The sequence below is a fragment of the Misgurnus anguillicaudatus genome, chromosome 2, assembly GCF_027580225.2.
Source record: "Misgurnus anguillicaudatus chromosome 2, ASM2758022v2, whole genome shotgun sequence".
Taxonomy (NCBI): Eukaryota; Metazoa; Chordata; class Actinopteri; order Cypriniformes; family Cobitidae; genus Misgurnus; species Misgurnus anguillicaudatus.
The window spans coordinates 49275195-49288653 of NC_073338.2; the positions used below are offsets into that span (position 1 = coordinate 49275195).

Consider the following 13459-nt stretch of genomic DNA (forward strand, 5'->3'; position numbering starts at 1 on the left):
TAGCGTTTAACAAAGAAATACTCGTTCACTTAATCGTTTAGTCTACTTGAATATTTTTTTCACAATGAAATTATTGAATTATTATATATAAATTAGGGCTGTCAAAATATTAATCGCATGCAAAATAAAAGTTTGTGTTTGCATAAAATATTTGGGTGTGTATTGTGTGTAATTACTGTATTATTGAATACTATATTGTATTATTGAATTATATTTTAAATTCTTGTTTGTAAATTGCTTTGTTAATTGTATTAAAGTAGTTCCTATCTATTATTGGCACTTATTTGTTGTTTTTCTACATTATTTAGTCCAAGTCATTTATTTAAAAATATATATTTAATTTCTGTATTTTATAGGCCTAAGGAAAGAAACGAATAGCCCATTATTGACAATGATATTTTTCGTCTACATAATTTCAAACACTTTATATCTAAAGTTTGTAAGGTCAAGATAAACATTTCACTCAAGTGACCCCAAACGGTTTTTTCTTACCCTGATTTATACATTTAATATTTACATATTTATTTTAAATATTAGTTCACTTTTTTCTTTGGATACTCTTGTTTTTTATATACATTTATTTATTTTATATTCATTTTTATACTTAACTTTCATAAATCAATAATAAAGAGAAATGTAAATCTCAAATGTATGCATATAGGTGCATTGCAGCATCCCACTCAGGCTTCCGTAGAAAAACACCGTGACGTGGAGGAGGTCTTACGAAGAATCAGGATAATCCACGGTCCATCATCACGATCATCCTCCCAAAGAGCGCATCGCACTGTGTCGTCCTCATCCGCTGAACCGTGAGCCATGTCCGCAGAAAAGATCAACGAGGCGCACGATCACATCGCCAAAGCGGAGAAATGGTGAGACAGAAGCATTGACATTAAACAGTCTAGTCTCATATAGATGTAGGCTCATACACACCGGTAGGAATGGCCTGCTAGCTTTGAAGCTGTCAATAACACTGCAAGGTAAAGGGATGCTAGGTACATTTCTAGACGATTGAATGAAACGAAATAATGCGGAGTCATTTGGTTACTTCATCTTTACAATTTAATGCAGCGATACACTGATTGCGTAATCGTGCTGGAGGTTACCTTGGCGACTGCTGCAGTGGTGCTGATGCTGATTGAAAGCGATGTGAAATATATGATTATTATGGGGTCATTCCTTCAAATGGATTTAATTTGTTTTAAAGTTTAGGGCCAACTGAGTGAATTGATTCTCTTGACCTGTCAAACCGTTTGATCTTATGGTGTATGCTAAACTTAATTGCAAAAGTGAAATTTGATTAAATAAAAATGTTAGATGAACGACTTATACAGAATAATGAAGCAGCAGCAGTATGGAGCCAATAAGAGCACAGATGGGAACTATAATAAAAAAGTCTTAGGATGAGACCTCAAGAGTTGGTTGATAACATTGAAAACATTTCTGCAAATAAAAAGTTTTGATTTCATGATTTATTTATATTGTTTTGTTACAATTCAAATAACATAATTCATATAGATCAATTTGTGTTCATGAGTTCATTTTTCTAAAATTTTGATATTTACATTAAAGTGGCATATCTTGAACATTTCACCTAAAAATGAAGGCTTATTTACATGTATTCTTAACCTGTATGCTGTTATTTGTTTTGTGATCACACACTACTGTGACAGTTTAAAACATCTTAATGCAACTCTTTCTTTCTTATAAAGGTATAATGCGCATAATGACCCTGACGGTCAACCTCCAAAGACAAAAATAAAGTCCATCCATACCACTACACTTCAAGAAGTTGTACAATAGCTTTATGTTTATTTCTGTTATTGTCTTCTGTACAAGACAGTATAGGTCTGATGTGATTTTATTTATCTAACACAGTCTAAAGACCAGCATGACCAAGTGGAAACCAGACTATGATGGAGCTGCATCAGAGATGGCAAAAGCAGGTGATAATGTTAATTTTTACTTTGTAAACCGTCTTGAACTGATTTTATGATATTTGATTTATCTGTGATAATGATTAATGTCTGTCTGTTTTTCTTATTTTAGCTGTGGCTTTCAAAAACGCAAAACAGTTCGAGCAGGCAAAGGATGCGTATCTTAAAGAGGCCGAATACCACATAGAAAACAAAACGTATCCTTCATCTGCATGACATCACAACAGCATTAACAAACTTCTGTTAAACCACAAGACTCAAAATAATAAAGTTACTCCATTAAACAAGAATGTAGACATCATGCAGAGTACTTTATCTGTTATCTATTAATGTTTGTGATGAAAAGGTGTTGTATAAGTTATATAAACTTGAATTTAAATACACAGATATACACAAATATAGGATTTCTATGGTATTTGGTTAAAATGTGGTTTTGTTGTATGCATTGGATACTTGCAGTATATTCACTTAACTAAACTTCACAGACTCTTCCATGCTGCTAAGTAAGTGATGGTCTGTCTGTCTGTCTATCTTCCGTGTCTGTCTGTCTATCTGTCGTGTCTGTCTGTCTATCTATCTTCCGTGTCTGTCTGTCTATCTTCTGTGTCTGTCTGTCTGTCTGTCTGTCTGTCTGTCTATCTTCCGTGTCTGTCTGTCTATCTTCAGTGTGTGTCTGTCTATCTGTCTATCTCTCTGTCTGTCTTCCGTGTCTGTCTGTCTGTCTATCTTCCGTGTCTGTCTGTCTATCTGTCTTCCATGTCTGTCTGTCTATCTTCTGTGTCTATCTGTCTATCTTCTGTGTCTGTCTGTCTATCTTTCATGCCTGTCTGTCTGTCTGTCTGTCTATCTTCCGTGTCTGTCTGTCTATCTGTCTTCCATGTCTGTCTGTCTATCTTCTGTGTCTATCTGTCTATCTTCCGTGTCTGTCTGTCTGTCTATCTATCTTCAGTGTGTGTCTGTCTGTCTGTCAGTCTATCTGTCTATCTCTCTGTCTGTCTTCCGTGTCTGTCTGTCTGTCTATCTTCCGTGTCTGTCTGTCTATCTGTCTTCCATGTCTGTCTGTCTATCTTCTGTGTCTGTCTGTCTATCTTTCATGCCTGTCTGTCTGTCTGTCTGTCTATCTTCCTTGTCTGTCTGTCTGTCTATCTTCCGTGTCTGTCTGTCTCTCTGTCTGTCTATCTTCCATGTCTGTCTGTCTATCTTCCATGTCTGTCTGTCTATATTCCGTGTCTCTGTCTATATTCCGTGTCTCTGTCTATATTCCGTGTCTCTGTCTATATTCCGTGTCTGTCTTACTGTCTGTCTGTCTTCTGTGTCTGTCTGTCTATCTATCTATCTATCTATCTATCTATCTATCTATCTATCTATCTATCTATCTATCTATCTATCTATCTATCTATCTATCTATCTATCTATCTATCTATCTATCTATCTATCTATCTATCTATCTATCTATCTATCTATCCTGTCTGCCTTCCAGTCTGTCTGTCCATCCATCTATCTGTCTGTCTGGCTTTCTGTCTGTCTGTCTATCTTCCATACCTGTCTCTCTGTCTGTTTGTCTTCCATGTCTGTCTGTCTATATTCCATGTCTCTGACTATATTCAGTGTCTTTCTATCTTCCATGTCTGTCTGTCGGTCTGTCTTTCTGTCTGTCTTTCTGTCTATCTATCTTCCAGGTCTGTCTGTCTGTCTGTCTCTCTATCTTCCATGTCTGTCTGTCTGTCTGTCTGTCTATCTTCTGTATCTGTCTGTCTATCTTCCATGCCTGTCTGTCTGTCTATCTTCCATGTCTGTCTGTCTATATGCCGTGTCTCTCTGTCTATATTCCCTGTCTGTCTGTCTGTCTGTCTGTCTGTCTGTCTGTCTGTCTGTTTGTCTGTCTGTTTGTCTGTCTATCTATCTTCCATGTCTGTCTGTCTGTCTGTCTATATTCTGTGTCTGTCTGTCTGTCTCTCTATATTCTGTGTCTGTCTGTCTGTCTGCCTGCCTGTCTGTCTATCTATCTTCAGTGTCTGTCTGTCTGTCCATCTTCCGTGTCTGTCTGTTTATATTCCATGTCTGTCTGTCTGTCTGTATTCTGTGTCTGTCTCTCTGTCTGTTATCTTCCGTGTCTGTCTGTCTGTCTGTCTGTCTGTCTGTCTATCTATCTTCAGTGTCTGTCTGTCTGTCCATCTTCCGTGTCTGTCTGTTTATATTCCATGTCTGTCTGTCTGTCTGTATTCTGTGTCTGTCTCTCTGTCTGTTATCTTCCGTGTCTGTCTGTCTGTCTGTCTGTCTATCTATCTTCCATGTCTGTATGTCTGTCTGTCTATCTTCCATGTCTGTCTGTCTGTCTATCTTCTGTATCTGTCTGTCTATCTTCCATGCCTGTCTGTCTGTCTATCTTCCATGTCTGTCTGTCTATATGCCGTGTCTCTCTGTCTATATTCCCTGTCTGTCTGTCTGTCTGTCTGTCTGTCTGTCTGTTTGTCTGTCTGTTTGTCTGTCTATCTATCTTCCATGTCTGTCTGTCTGTCTGTCTATATTCTGTGTCTGTCTGTCTGTCTATCTATATTCTGTGTCTGTCTGTCTGTCTGCCTGTCTGTCTATCTATCTTCAGTGTCTGTCTGTCTGTCCATCTTCCGTGTCTGTCTGTTTATATTCCATGTCTGTCTGTCTGTCTGTATTCTGTGTCTGTCTCTCTGTCTGTTATCTTCCGTGTCTGTCTGTCTGTCTTTCTCTTATCTTCGGTGTCTGTCACTTATCTTCTGTGGCTGTCTGTCTATATTCTGTGTCTGTCTGTCTATCTATATTCTGTGTCTGTCTCTCTGTTATCTTCCGTGTCAGTCTTCTGTGTCTGTCTGTCTGTCTGTCTATCTATCTTCTGTGTCTGTCTCTCTGTCTGTTTGTTTGTCTGTCTGTCTATCTTCCGTGTCTGTCTGTCTATCTTCCATGTCTGTCTGTCTGTCTATCTTCTGTGTCTGTCGGTCTGTCCTTCTACCCTCTCTGTCTGTATGTCTACCTTATCTACCTACCTTATCTACCTATTCATCATCCATCTTCATAGTCTGTCTGTCTGTCTGTCTGTCTGACCATCCATCTATCCATTGTGTATGTCTGTCTGTCTGTCTGTCTGTCTGTCTATCTATGGTTGTGTTAAGATCCATCCATCTACTGTTATAGAAATAATAATCCATCTATTACTATTATCTTTTAAATCAGTTTTGTGAGAAAACTCAAATTTTCTTGGACTTGGATACTGTATTGTCTTCTCACCCATCATAAAATATGCTTTTTCTGTCTCAGGGCGTATGAACAAGCAGGCATGATGTTAAAGGTAAGTTTGTACATAAGGTTATGATAACGAATGCTACAGAGTTTAAGACAGCGAGCGAGTGACTCTCATGCACTTAAAGGACATGAAGAGGATGCCGGAAGCCATTCAGCTTATAGAGAAGGCCAGCGTGATGTACATTGAGAACGGGACCTCGGGAACTGCAGGAATTGCATTAGACAGGGCAGGAAAGTAAGTGTACACACTACTGACAGAGTGAAACACTTCCTTATGTTATTTGGTACTGGAATGTTTTAGTCATAATCTAAACCAAAAGCATTCTTGCACTGTGGATCAGATCAGTTGCATCTGTGTTAAGTTGATTGAATTAAACTGTTACATTTATGTAAAACTCTGTCACTTCATATCAGAAACAATAAACATGTTTTTATTAAAAGAGAGAAATGCACTTTAAAGTGTGTGTAATTCAGTGCATATGTGTACTGTAAACATCTCTTACCATTACCGGTGTTAACTAGTTCTCTGCACTTCCACAGACTAATCGAGTCGGTCGATCTTGAGAAAGCAGTGGATTTGTACCAGAAAGCTGCTTCTGTGTTTGAGGTATAACATAATTCATAGATTAGCGAGGACTTCAGCAATTCCACATTTAAGCTTAACTCATGTGAAACGCTGTGGTTGTGTGTGTGTGCAGAATGAAGATCGTCTCAGAGAGGCCGCAGAACTTCTGGGTAAAGCCTCTAGACTTCTGGTTAGACTGCGCAGGTGCGTACTAAAACAATAAATGCTTATTTTTAGGTGATGTCCAGCAAAGCCCTTTGACTTTGCTAAAGTTATTGTAATGCAGTGCTTCTCAAATAGTGGGGCGGGACCCCCAGGGGGGGCTCGAAGCGACACCAGGGGGGCGTGCGAGACCCCGGGGAAAATACTTTTTCAGGAAGTGATTTTTTTGCACCGTCACTTAAAGACATTACACCCCAAAAACGCTGATAAGCCGCTTGAGTTTTTTATTATTATTTATGTTTATATTTAATTGAATTTTTCAGTATCAAATGGTCAAAAAATATACTGTAAATAAGGACTGATTTTTTTAATTTCAGGCAAATTTATGCATTTTAAGTCTTTTCTGTTACAGACTAAAAAAACAATGTTAATAAAGTTATTCTTTGTTGTAGTTGATTGATATTTCTTTTTTTGTGTTTTCTTTAATGTTAATAAGGATACAATGTTTTGCAGATGTGTAATTTTATAGACAAATTATACTATTTACAGTATCTGCGGAGAGTTGGGGGGGAACGAAAAGTTTACTTCTTCATAGGGGGGGCGTGACAGAAAATAATTGAGAAGCACTGTTGTAATGTATGGTCATGAGCGGCATATATAATAAATCATTTAGTAACTCGCTTTTTGATTCAAACTTGTATAACTTTCCCAGACAGGGATTAAACCTTGTCCCAGACTAAAATGCATGTTTGAGCCGTCATACCTATTAAACAGCTTGTTCTTGCATATCTTAAAACATATCTTTTGTCTTAAGATGTACACCAGTAACGTTTTTTGTAAGGCAGGGTTATGTTTGTAAAAACTACTTACATGTCCTAATATAACTAAGACCTAGACATTCACACTTTAACAATAACTATAACCTTAACAATGATGATAACTATATTAGCGTCTATATCACCGAACAATAATGATAACTTTGTTAATTCCCTCACTCGTGCAAATCACTTACCTTCAATGGCATTAACTAATATTAGTTATACCATGGTCTGTTTAAATACTCGATTCTGATTGGCTGGAAGGTGTGCATTAATCAAACTGACTGGAACTACCTGTGCATTAAACGGTTTTAATGCACAGGTAGTTCCAGTCAGTTTGATTACAGTTAAAAATTAATCCGCTACAATAAACGTTGGTAACCATAGTAACACAGTTACACTTGCAGAGAGAGCGAGAGAGACGTGAGTGCGTCTCTCTTTAAAGTGCGTCTCTCTCTCCCTCGGGTCCTTCTCTTTCAGTTCTTTGTCTCTTTCTTTTAATAATGAATTTAAATACATGTGATAATTCATTTAAATAAAAGCAATACAATGGCACTACTTTATTTAAAGCGGAGGGAGTGCGAGCCTTAACTTAAGAAAATGACCGTCATTTTACCCGTCTACGCGTCGGGTGGTTCTTCGCCTCTACGTCGTGCATTAAAACCCTTTAATGCATGGCTAGTCATGGATTATCCCGCTTATAACTTGGTTATTTGCCAAGTTAAAGCTGTAATTAATGTTTACAGTGTAATTTTTTAAGAGACGGGTAAAATGACGGTCATTTTCTTAAGTTAAGGCTCACACTCCGTCCGCTAATGCATGGCTAGTCGTGGATTATCCCTTACATATTTCCTGTAACCCAGCTAACAGAGAAAAGTTCTAAGAACGTTCCTTAAAAGTACCCAAAGTTCCCAAAAAGTTCTGCCAAAATAAAAATTGTCCAGTTTTTTATGTTTTAAGAAGATTTCTTGGTTGTCTGAATGTTAGTGAAATGTTACATTATATAATTTTCAAACGTTATTACAATGTCATGTTTTAATGTTCACACAATTTTTAAAACAACTGTTTTCTATATTTACTTTTTCAAACTGTTCTAAAACATTATTTCTGAATGTTCAGTAAAACACTGTTGTGGAAAACACAATTCACTTATTAGGTTTAGATGTATGGTTTTGTTTCATTTAAAACCCCCATTATGGTGATCAGTGTTGGTTTTAGTTGGAATCTTGCCCCTTGACATTATGCTTGCTAGTTCTTCCCTGGTTGCATTAACTTTGTGTGTATAAAGCACATTTGTTATGGTAATGTAAAGTCAATAGTGCAATTTTGTGATGGTTGGTACATAATGGGAAAGATAATCATCTAATTAAAGGCGCTTTAAGCGAATCTATGTAACGTCCCTTCTTGTTGACGTTCGAAGTGTTGTCAAACAAAACGGAGCGTAGCTAACTCCTCCTCTCCCCCTCCTTTCCGTGCTTTCTGAACGAGTCATGAACGCGCCCAACCCCCACTCCCAAATCCTTCTTGTCGTTTATTGGCTGGAACACTTGTTTTTGTTGCAGTTTGCGAAGCCTGGGCTGTCTACAGAGACTGCGTTTTTTTACAGTGTTCAGAGGACAGGCAGCTTACAGACAGTGAAAATTTTCTGTTATGGTTTTATTGTTTTTTTCAGCAGAGATGAACCGCTGTGAATTTGGGACGCACAAACAGAATATGAATCGGAGAATAAATCTCAACAATGGTGACAAAGAAAATTGCTAAAAAGTTCATTATTCATCCATGCCGCAGTGCATGCTTGGAGTCCTGGATGAGATTTGTAATTTGTTGATACCTAGCATGCATTGCAGCATAAAGTTTTTAATTTAATTGTCACCACTGTGGAGATTCATACTCTGATTCTTGATGTTTGTGTGTCCTAAATACACAGCATTAAATTTTTTAAGGGGCGTTCACATTATAACGATAGCTATAACGTTAAATATAACGCTAACTATATTAGCATCCACCTGACGTAATTTTATGTAATGGACCTCAGCAATAACAGTGCCATGCGTGTGCATTAAGATTTGATTGGCTGTCATTACTTTATCGTTCATCACTTGGAAAAAATCACTCGGCAAATGACCAACGATATCATTCCTTGTATCTTTATCGTTATAGTTGTGGTGTGAATTCCGCTATTCTTTTTACAATAAACCGATTTTTAAAAATACATTTTTATAGTTATCGCTATAATGTGAACGGCCCTATCTAAACCTTGTCCCAGAAACCGCCCATCTATGTTTTTGGGAAAACAATGGAAGAGGTGTAATAGTTACTGTAATGTTAACATTGTGTTTTACTGTTCACAGGTTGGACGAAGCTGCTGTGTCCATTCAGAAGGAAAAAAACATGTACAAGGAAATCGAAAACTATCCCACCTGCTTCAAGGTGCACATTCAGATATAAGTATATATTAAATATATATTAAAATATATTCAGATTTATTCATATAGCACTTGGAATTAGATGTGATTCTTTTTGTTTGATTCTTTTTTGTTTTTAATGAACTAATGTTAGCAATGCAAAAGTCATGGGTTTCGATCCCCAGGGAAAACACGCTGATAAAAGCATCTGCCAAGTGCATAAATGTGAACAAAAAAAGATATCAAACTGATCATTGCTGGTATAATATGTGTGGTTATTGTTACATACAGAAAACAATCGCCCAGGTTCTGGTGCATCTACACCGAGTAGATTTTGTTGCAGCGGATAAGTGTGTCAGAGAAAGCTACAGGTACGAAGTATCGTAAAACTTCTGTGTATTGTCAATTATAATCATCATCATTCGGCCACCCTCATTTTAGTGTATTAAATAAATGTTTGCATAGTGTTGTATGATATTTATGATCAAGGTGTATTACCTGTCAGTCTCCCAGGCTTCAGTGGAAGTGAGGATTGCGTTGTCCTGGAGACGCTATTGGCAGCCTATGATGAGCAGGATGAAGATGAGGTGTCCCGCATGTGTAACTTACCTTTAATGAAATACATGGATAATGATGTAAGTGTTACACAACACTATTCACTCTAAAGAGAACTAAATATATGTGACCTTGTATGTGAAACCCAGCTTAAGTCTTTTTTTTTGTGATTTTTGGGGTTTACATAAAATCGTCCTACTTAAAGGGATAGTTCACCAAAGAATGAAAGTAGTGTTATTAATGACTCACCCATGTTGTTTCAAACTCGTTAGACCTCCGTTCATCTTTGGAAACACAGTTTGGGATGTTTTGTATTTGGTCTGGGAGCTTGTGGGCCCTTTGGTGAAGATCTATGTACGGTATACTGTCCATGTCCAGAGAGGTAATAAAGACATCATCAAAGTAGTCCATGTGACATCAGTGGGTCAGTTAGAATGTGTTGAAGCATCGAAAATACATTTTGGTCCAAAAATAACAAAAATTACGACTTTGTTCGGCATTGTCTTCTCTTCCGCCTCGGTGGTGAGGTCAGTGCGCGGGACTGGGGTCACGTGACTGCGGTGACGCGGCTGACGTGTTATCTGGTGCCCCCAGCTGTTTTGTTTTGTGTGCCCGGGCTTCGTTTACAGTCTGAGGGAGACGCACGCTGTAAGTTTGAAAAAAAACTTTGCAAACATGTCTGAGGATAACACATCAGCCACATCACTGCAGTCGCATGACTTTAGTCTCGTGCCTGTGCTTCACAACAGACGCGGAAGAGAAGACAATGCTGAATAAAGTCATATTTTTTTATTTTTAGACCAAAATGTATTTTGGATGCTTTTGGATGTGTTTCCAAAGATGAAGGAGGTCTTACGAGTTTGAATGACATGAGGGTGAGTCATTAATGACATTATTTTATTTTTGGGTGAACTACATCTCTTTAATGTAATAAACAATCTGTAAAGATATAACCTTAATGTCTTTAATAATGACTGAGTATAGGTCATGTCAAAGATTGAAATCAATGTGAAATCAAACGTTGATGCCATCATTAGATTGAGACTTTTGCCTGGATTGCACAGATAGGGTCACAGATCTCAATGTTTTTTTTATTAAATTTAAAAATATATCTTGACAGTTTTATACTGTATGTGATGGTTCCTGTGAAACAGACAGGTGTGTGTCAATATGTGATATGGTCTGTGTTAAGTTAACTTGATGGAGTGCATGCATGTAAATATACTGACATTTACTATACTAAAAAAAGTACCTTATCATTGATAGCCATTTGTGCTGGAGTCATTGATAAAAGTCCCTCTGTTTGTACAGTATGCCAAGTTGGCCATCTCTCTGAGAGTCCCAGGAGGAGGAGGAGGGAAAAAGAAGAAATCTGCTCCTCAAGGGGGCAGCACAGCGCCACCAGCAGCTGAGGAAGATGATGATTATGAAGGAGGTTTGTGTTAAGCTCGAATCCCCCACACGTGTTTGTCCAAAGTGGATTCATTCCTGGTTGTGGGGTTTTTGTTTCTGTGTGTCCCAGCATTGTCAAATTTTCTGTTTACACGTATGAAATGCACAGAAAAGCTTTAACACCCCTTATGAAAATTTACTACAGTTAAAATCAAAAAAGTTACACCATGATTACTGTAGTAAACCCATGGTTTTGCTAATAGTAATCAATACACCAAAAAAAACATGGTTACTACACGTTTACCACAAAAAACATGGTTAATTTAATAAGGGACAGATGGGTAATGGACTTCTATTTAAAAGGTACACTCAAGACATTTTTCTCATTGGAAAGGTTGTATCCTCGTAATAGTTAAGGCTTATAAAAATCTGTTTTATCAGTAGAAAAATATTTTACATGGAGCGGGTCGCCATATGGTGGCCGCCATGTTACGATCACATAATAAGACAACTGCACTATTGTGTAATGTGAAAAATTTGAACTTTTAACATATTTAAAAGGTAAAGTGTGTCATTTCTGAACTACCAGCAGCACATAACTACCAATCTATAGTTCAAAAGCCGCTAAACATCAAAAATAAGATAATGATATTAACCGAATGCGCTCGGCACATATATGTTCGGCTTACTCCCGGCTTAAAGTCATTCAGAAATACCACTTTGTTGGCAGAATCCATACATTTTTTTAAAATAAAAAACGCACTTAAAGGCGGGGTGCGTGATTTTTGAAAAACACTTTGGAAAAGGGAGTCCGGCCAAGTACCAAAACACACTTGTAGCCAATCAGCAGTAAGGGGCGTGTCTACTAACCAACATCTTTGCCTGGGTTGTGTATGTGTGGGGCGGGTCTATCAAAAGAAGGTCCAGATTCTATTGGGGTTGGGGCTTGTTTATTTAGGTGATTTCAAATGTCAACATTGGCTTTCAGAGATCATGCACCCCGCCTTTAAAGAGTTTTGTTTTTGAGCTCTTCAATTGTTTGCTAAAGCCCGATTTATAGTTGTGCATAAGCTCTACGCCGTAGGTTATCCGTAGCCTGTGCGTAGCTCTGCGTAGCCTGACATGCAAATTTTTTAACAGCGCGTCAGTTCTCCACGGACCGCAATCTACGCCGTCGCGGCTATGCTGTAGGACCTTCGCACAATTATAACGAGCCCTTAAGATGGAACCCTTTACCTTTGCGTTGCTGATGCAATTGAGCTACAGAAACACATAATACAATTTAGTATTTCACCAAACTTTCCAAAACTCTTGATTTATCCAACACTGACCACTTATTGGATATAAACTTACTGTTTGGTGCCGCTGGTTGTGTAGAAATTGAAGGACAAATATAGACAATAAATTCCAACCACTCGATGTTTCAGATGCACATGTGTGATGTTCAATATATTTTAATTCACATTTGTATAGCGCTTTGTACAATGGGGTTTCCATCCAAACATGAAGCAAATCTTTTAAAAAAAAATGATGGTGGTATTGGAAACCAAGTAACCAACAGTAAATAAAACAAGACACGCTTAGAAAATGGAGACAGTACTGCATTTAGTCATGATTGGGCAAGTTATAAAGTTACTAGCAGTACAGCTTGTAATTGCTAAACTGAATGCTGTGCACAGAAAAAGGAATGCAGAATTTTAGATGCAGGCACTAGCAGCAAAGGCATTGCCCCATATATTATAAAAACAACAACAGCAGAAAAAGCTAGAGATTCATTCCCGTGGGTTTAATGTTCGCTACGTCAGAATTTATTCCATCTCCCATTATTAGCATTTACACTTTTTCGCTTAAAGGTATTGCGGAGGATTTTCTTTTTCCGGGTGGATCATCAAGACTATTGGTCCTCCTAGTTGTCAATCAGGAGTGTTGCGCAATTGCATTTTTTTAAAAAGTGGAGAAGGCGGTTCTTTTCTAACATTCGAGAAAATCATCCGCTACACCTTTAAATCAAAAACCACCTCAAGCAAGCATAAAAACCTTTTTGCGAATTAAGGGATTGTTTCTTATGCGATAGGCTACTTCAGAACGCGCATAAAATTGGGGTGATGGAAACCCAGCTGTTCAAAGCAGGATTTATGAGAGGTATTGGATCATATTTTCGTATAATAAGAACGGTGCAGTTATGTGTACAGGCTCACTTTATGATTTATTTTTATTTGTGAACAGTCTGTATCTGTAATGTCACGTGTTGTCGGATCAGTTTGTATATGTTATTGTCCATTATAATTTATTCTAAGTGTTAACTTCTATGTAGTGAAGTACAATGCTCAAATGTTTTCAAATGTACAAAGA

The 13459-nt window shown here is 37.6% G+C and overlaps 1 protein-coding gene across 1 annotated transcript; it reads left to right on the forward strand.

The window, feature by feature from the left end:
- The first annotated feature begins 683 nt into the window (after window positions 1-683).
- On the forward strand, window positions 684-13232 carry LOC129443170 (gamma-soluble NSF attachment protein). Its single transcript, XM_055203617.2, has 12 exons — window positions 684-872; window positions 1879-1946; window positions 2050-2134; window positions 2423-2440; window positions 5226-5256; window positions 5336-5445; window positions 5751-5817; window positions 5909-5979; window positions 9107-9185; window positions 9452-9531; window positions 9666-9795; window positions 11027-13232. Exons 1-12 carry the CDS (start codon window positions 817-819, stop codon window positions 11159-11161), a joined length of 930 nt encoding a protein of 309 aa, XP_055059592.2. The 5' UTR covers window positions 684-816; the 3' UTR covers window positions 11162-13232.
- The last annotated feature ends 227 nt before the right edge of the window (window positions 13233-13459 follow it).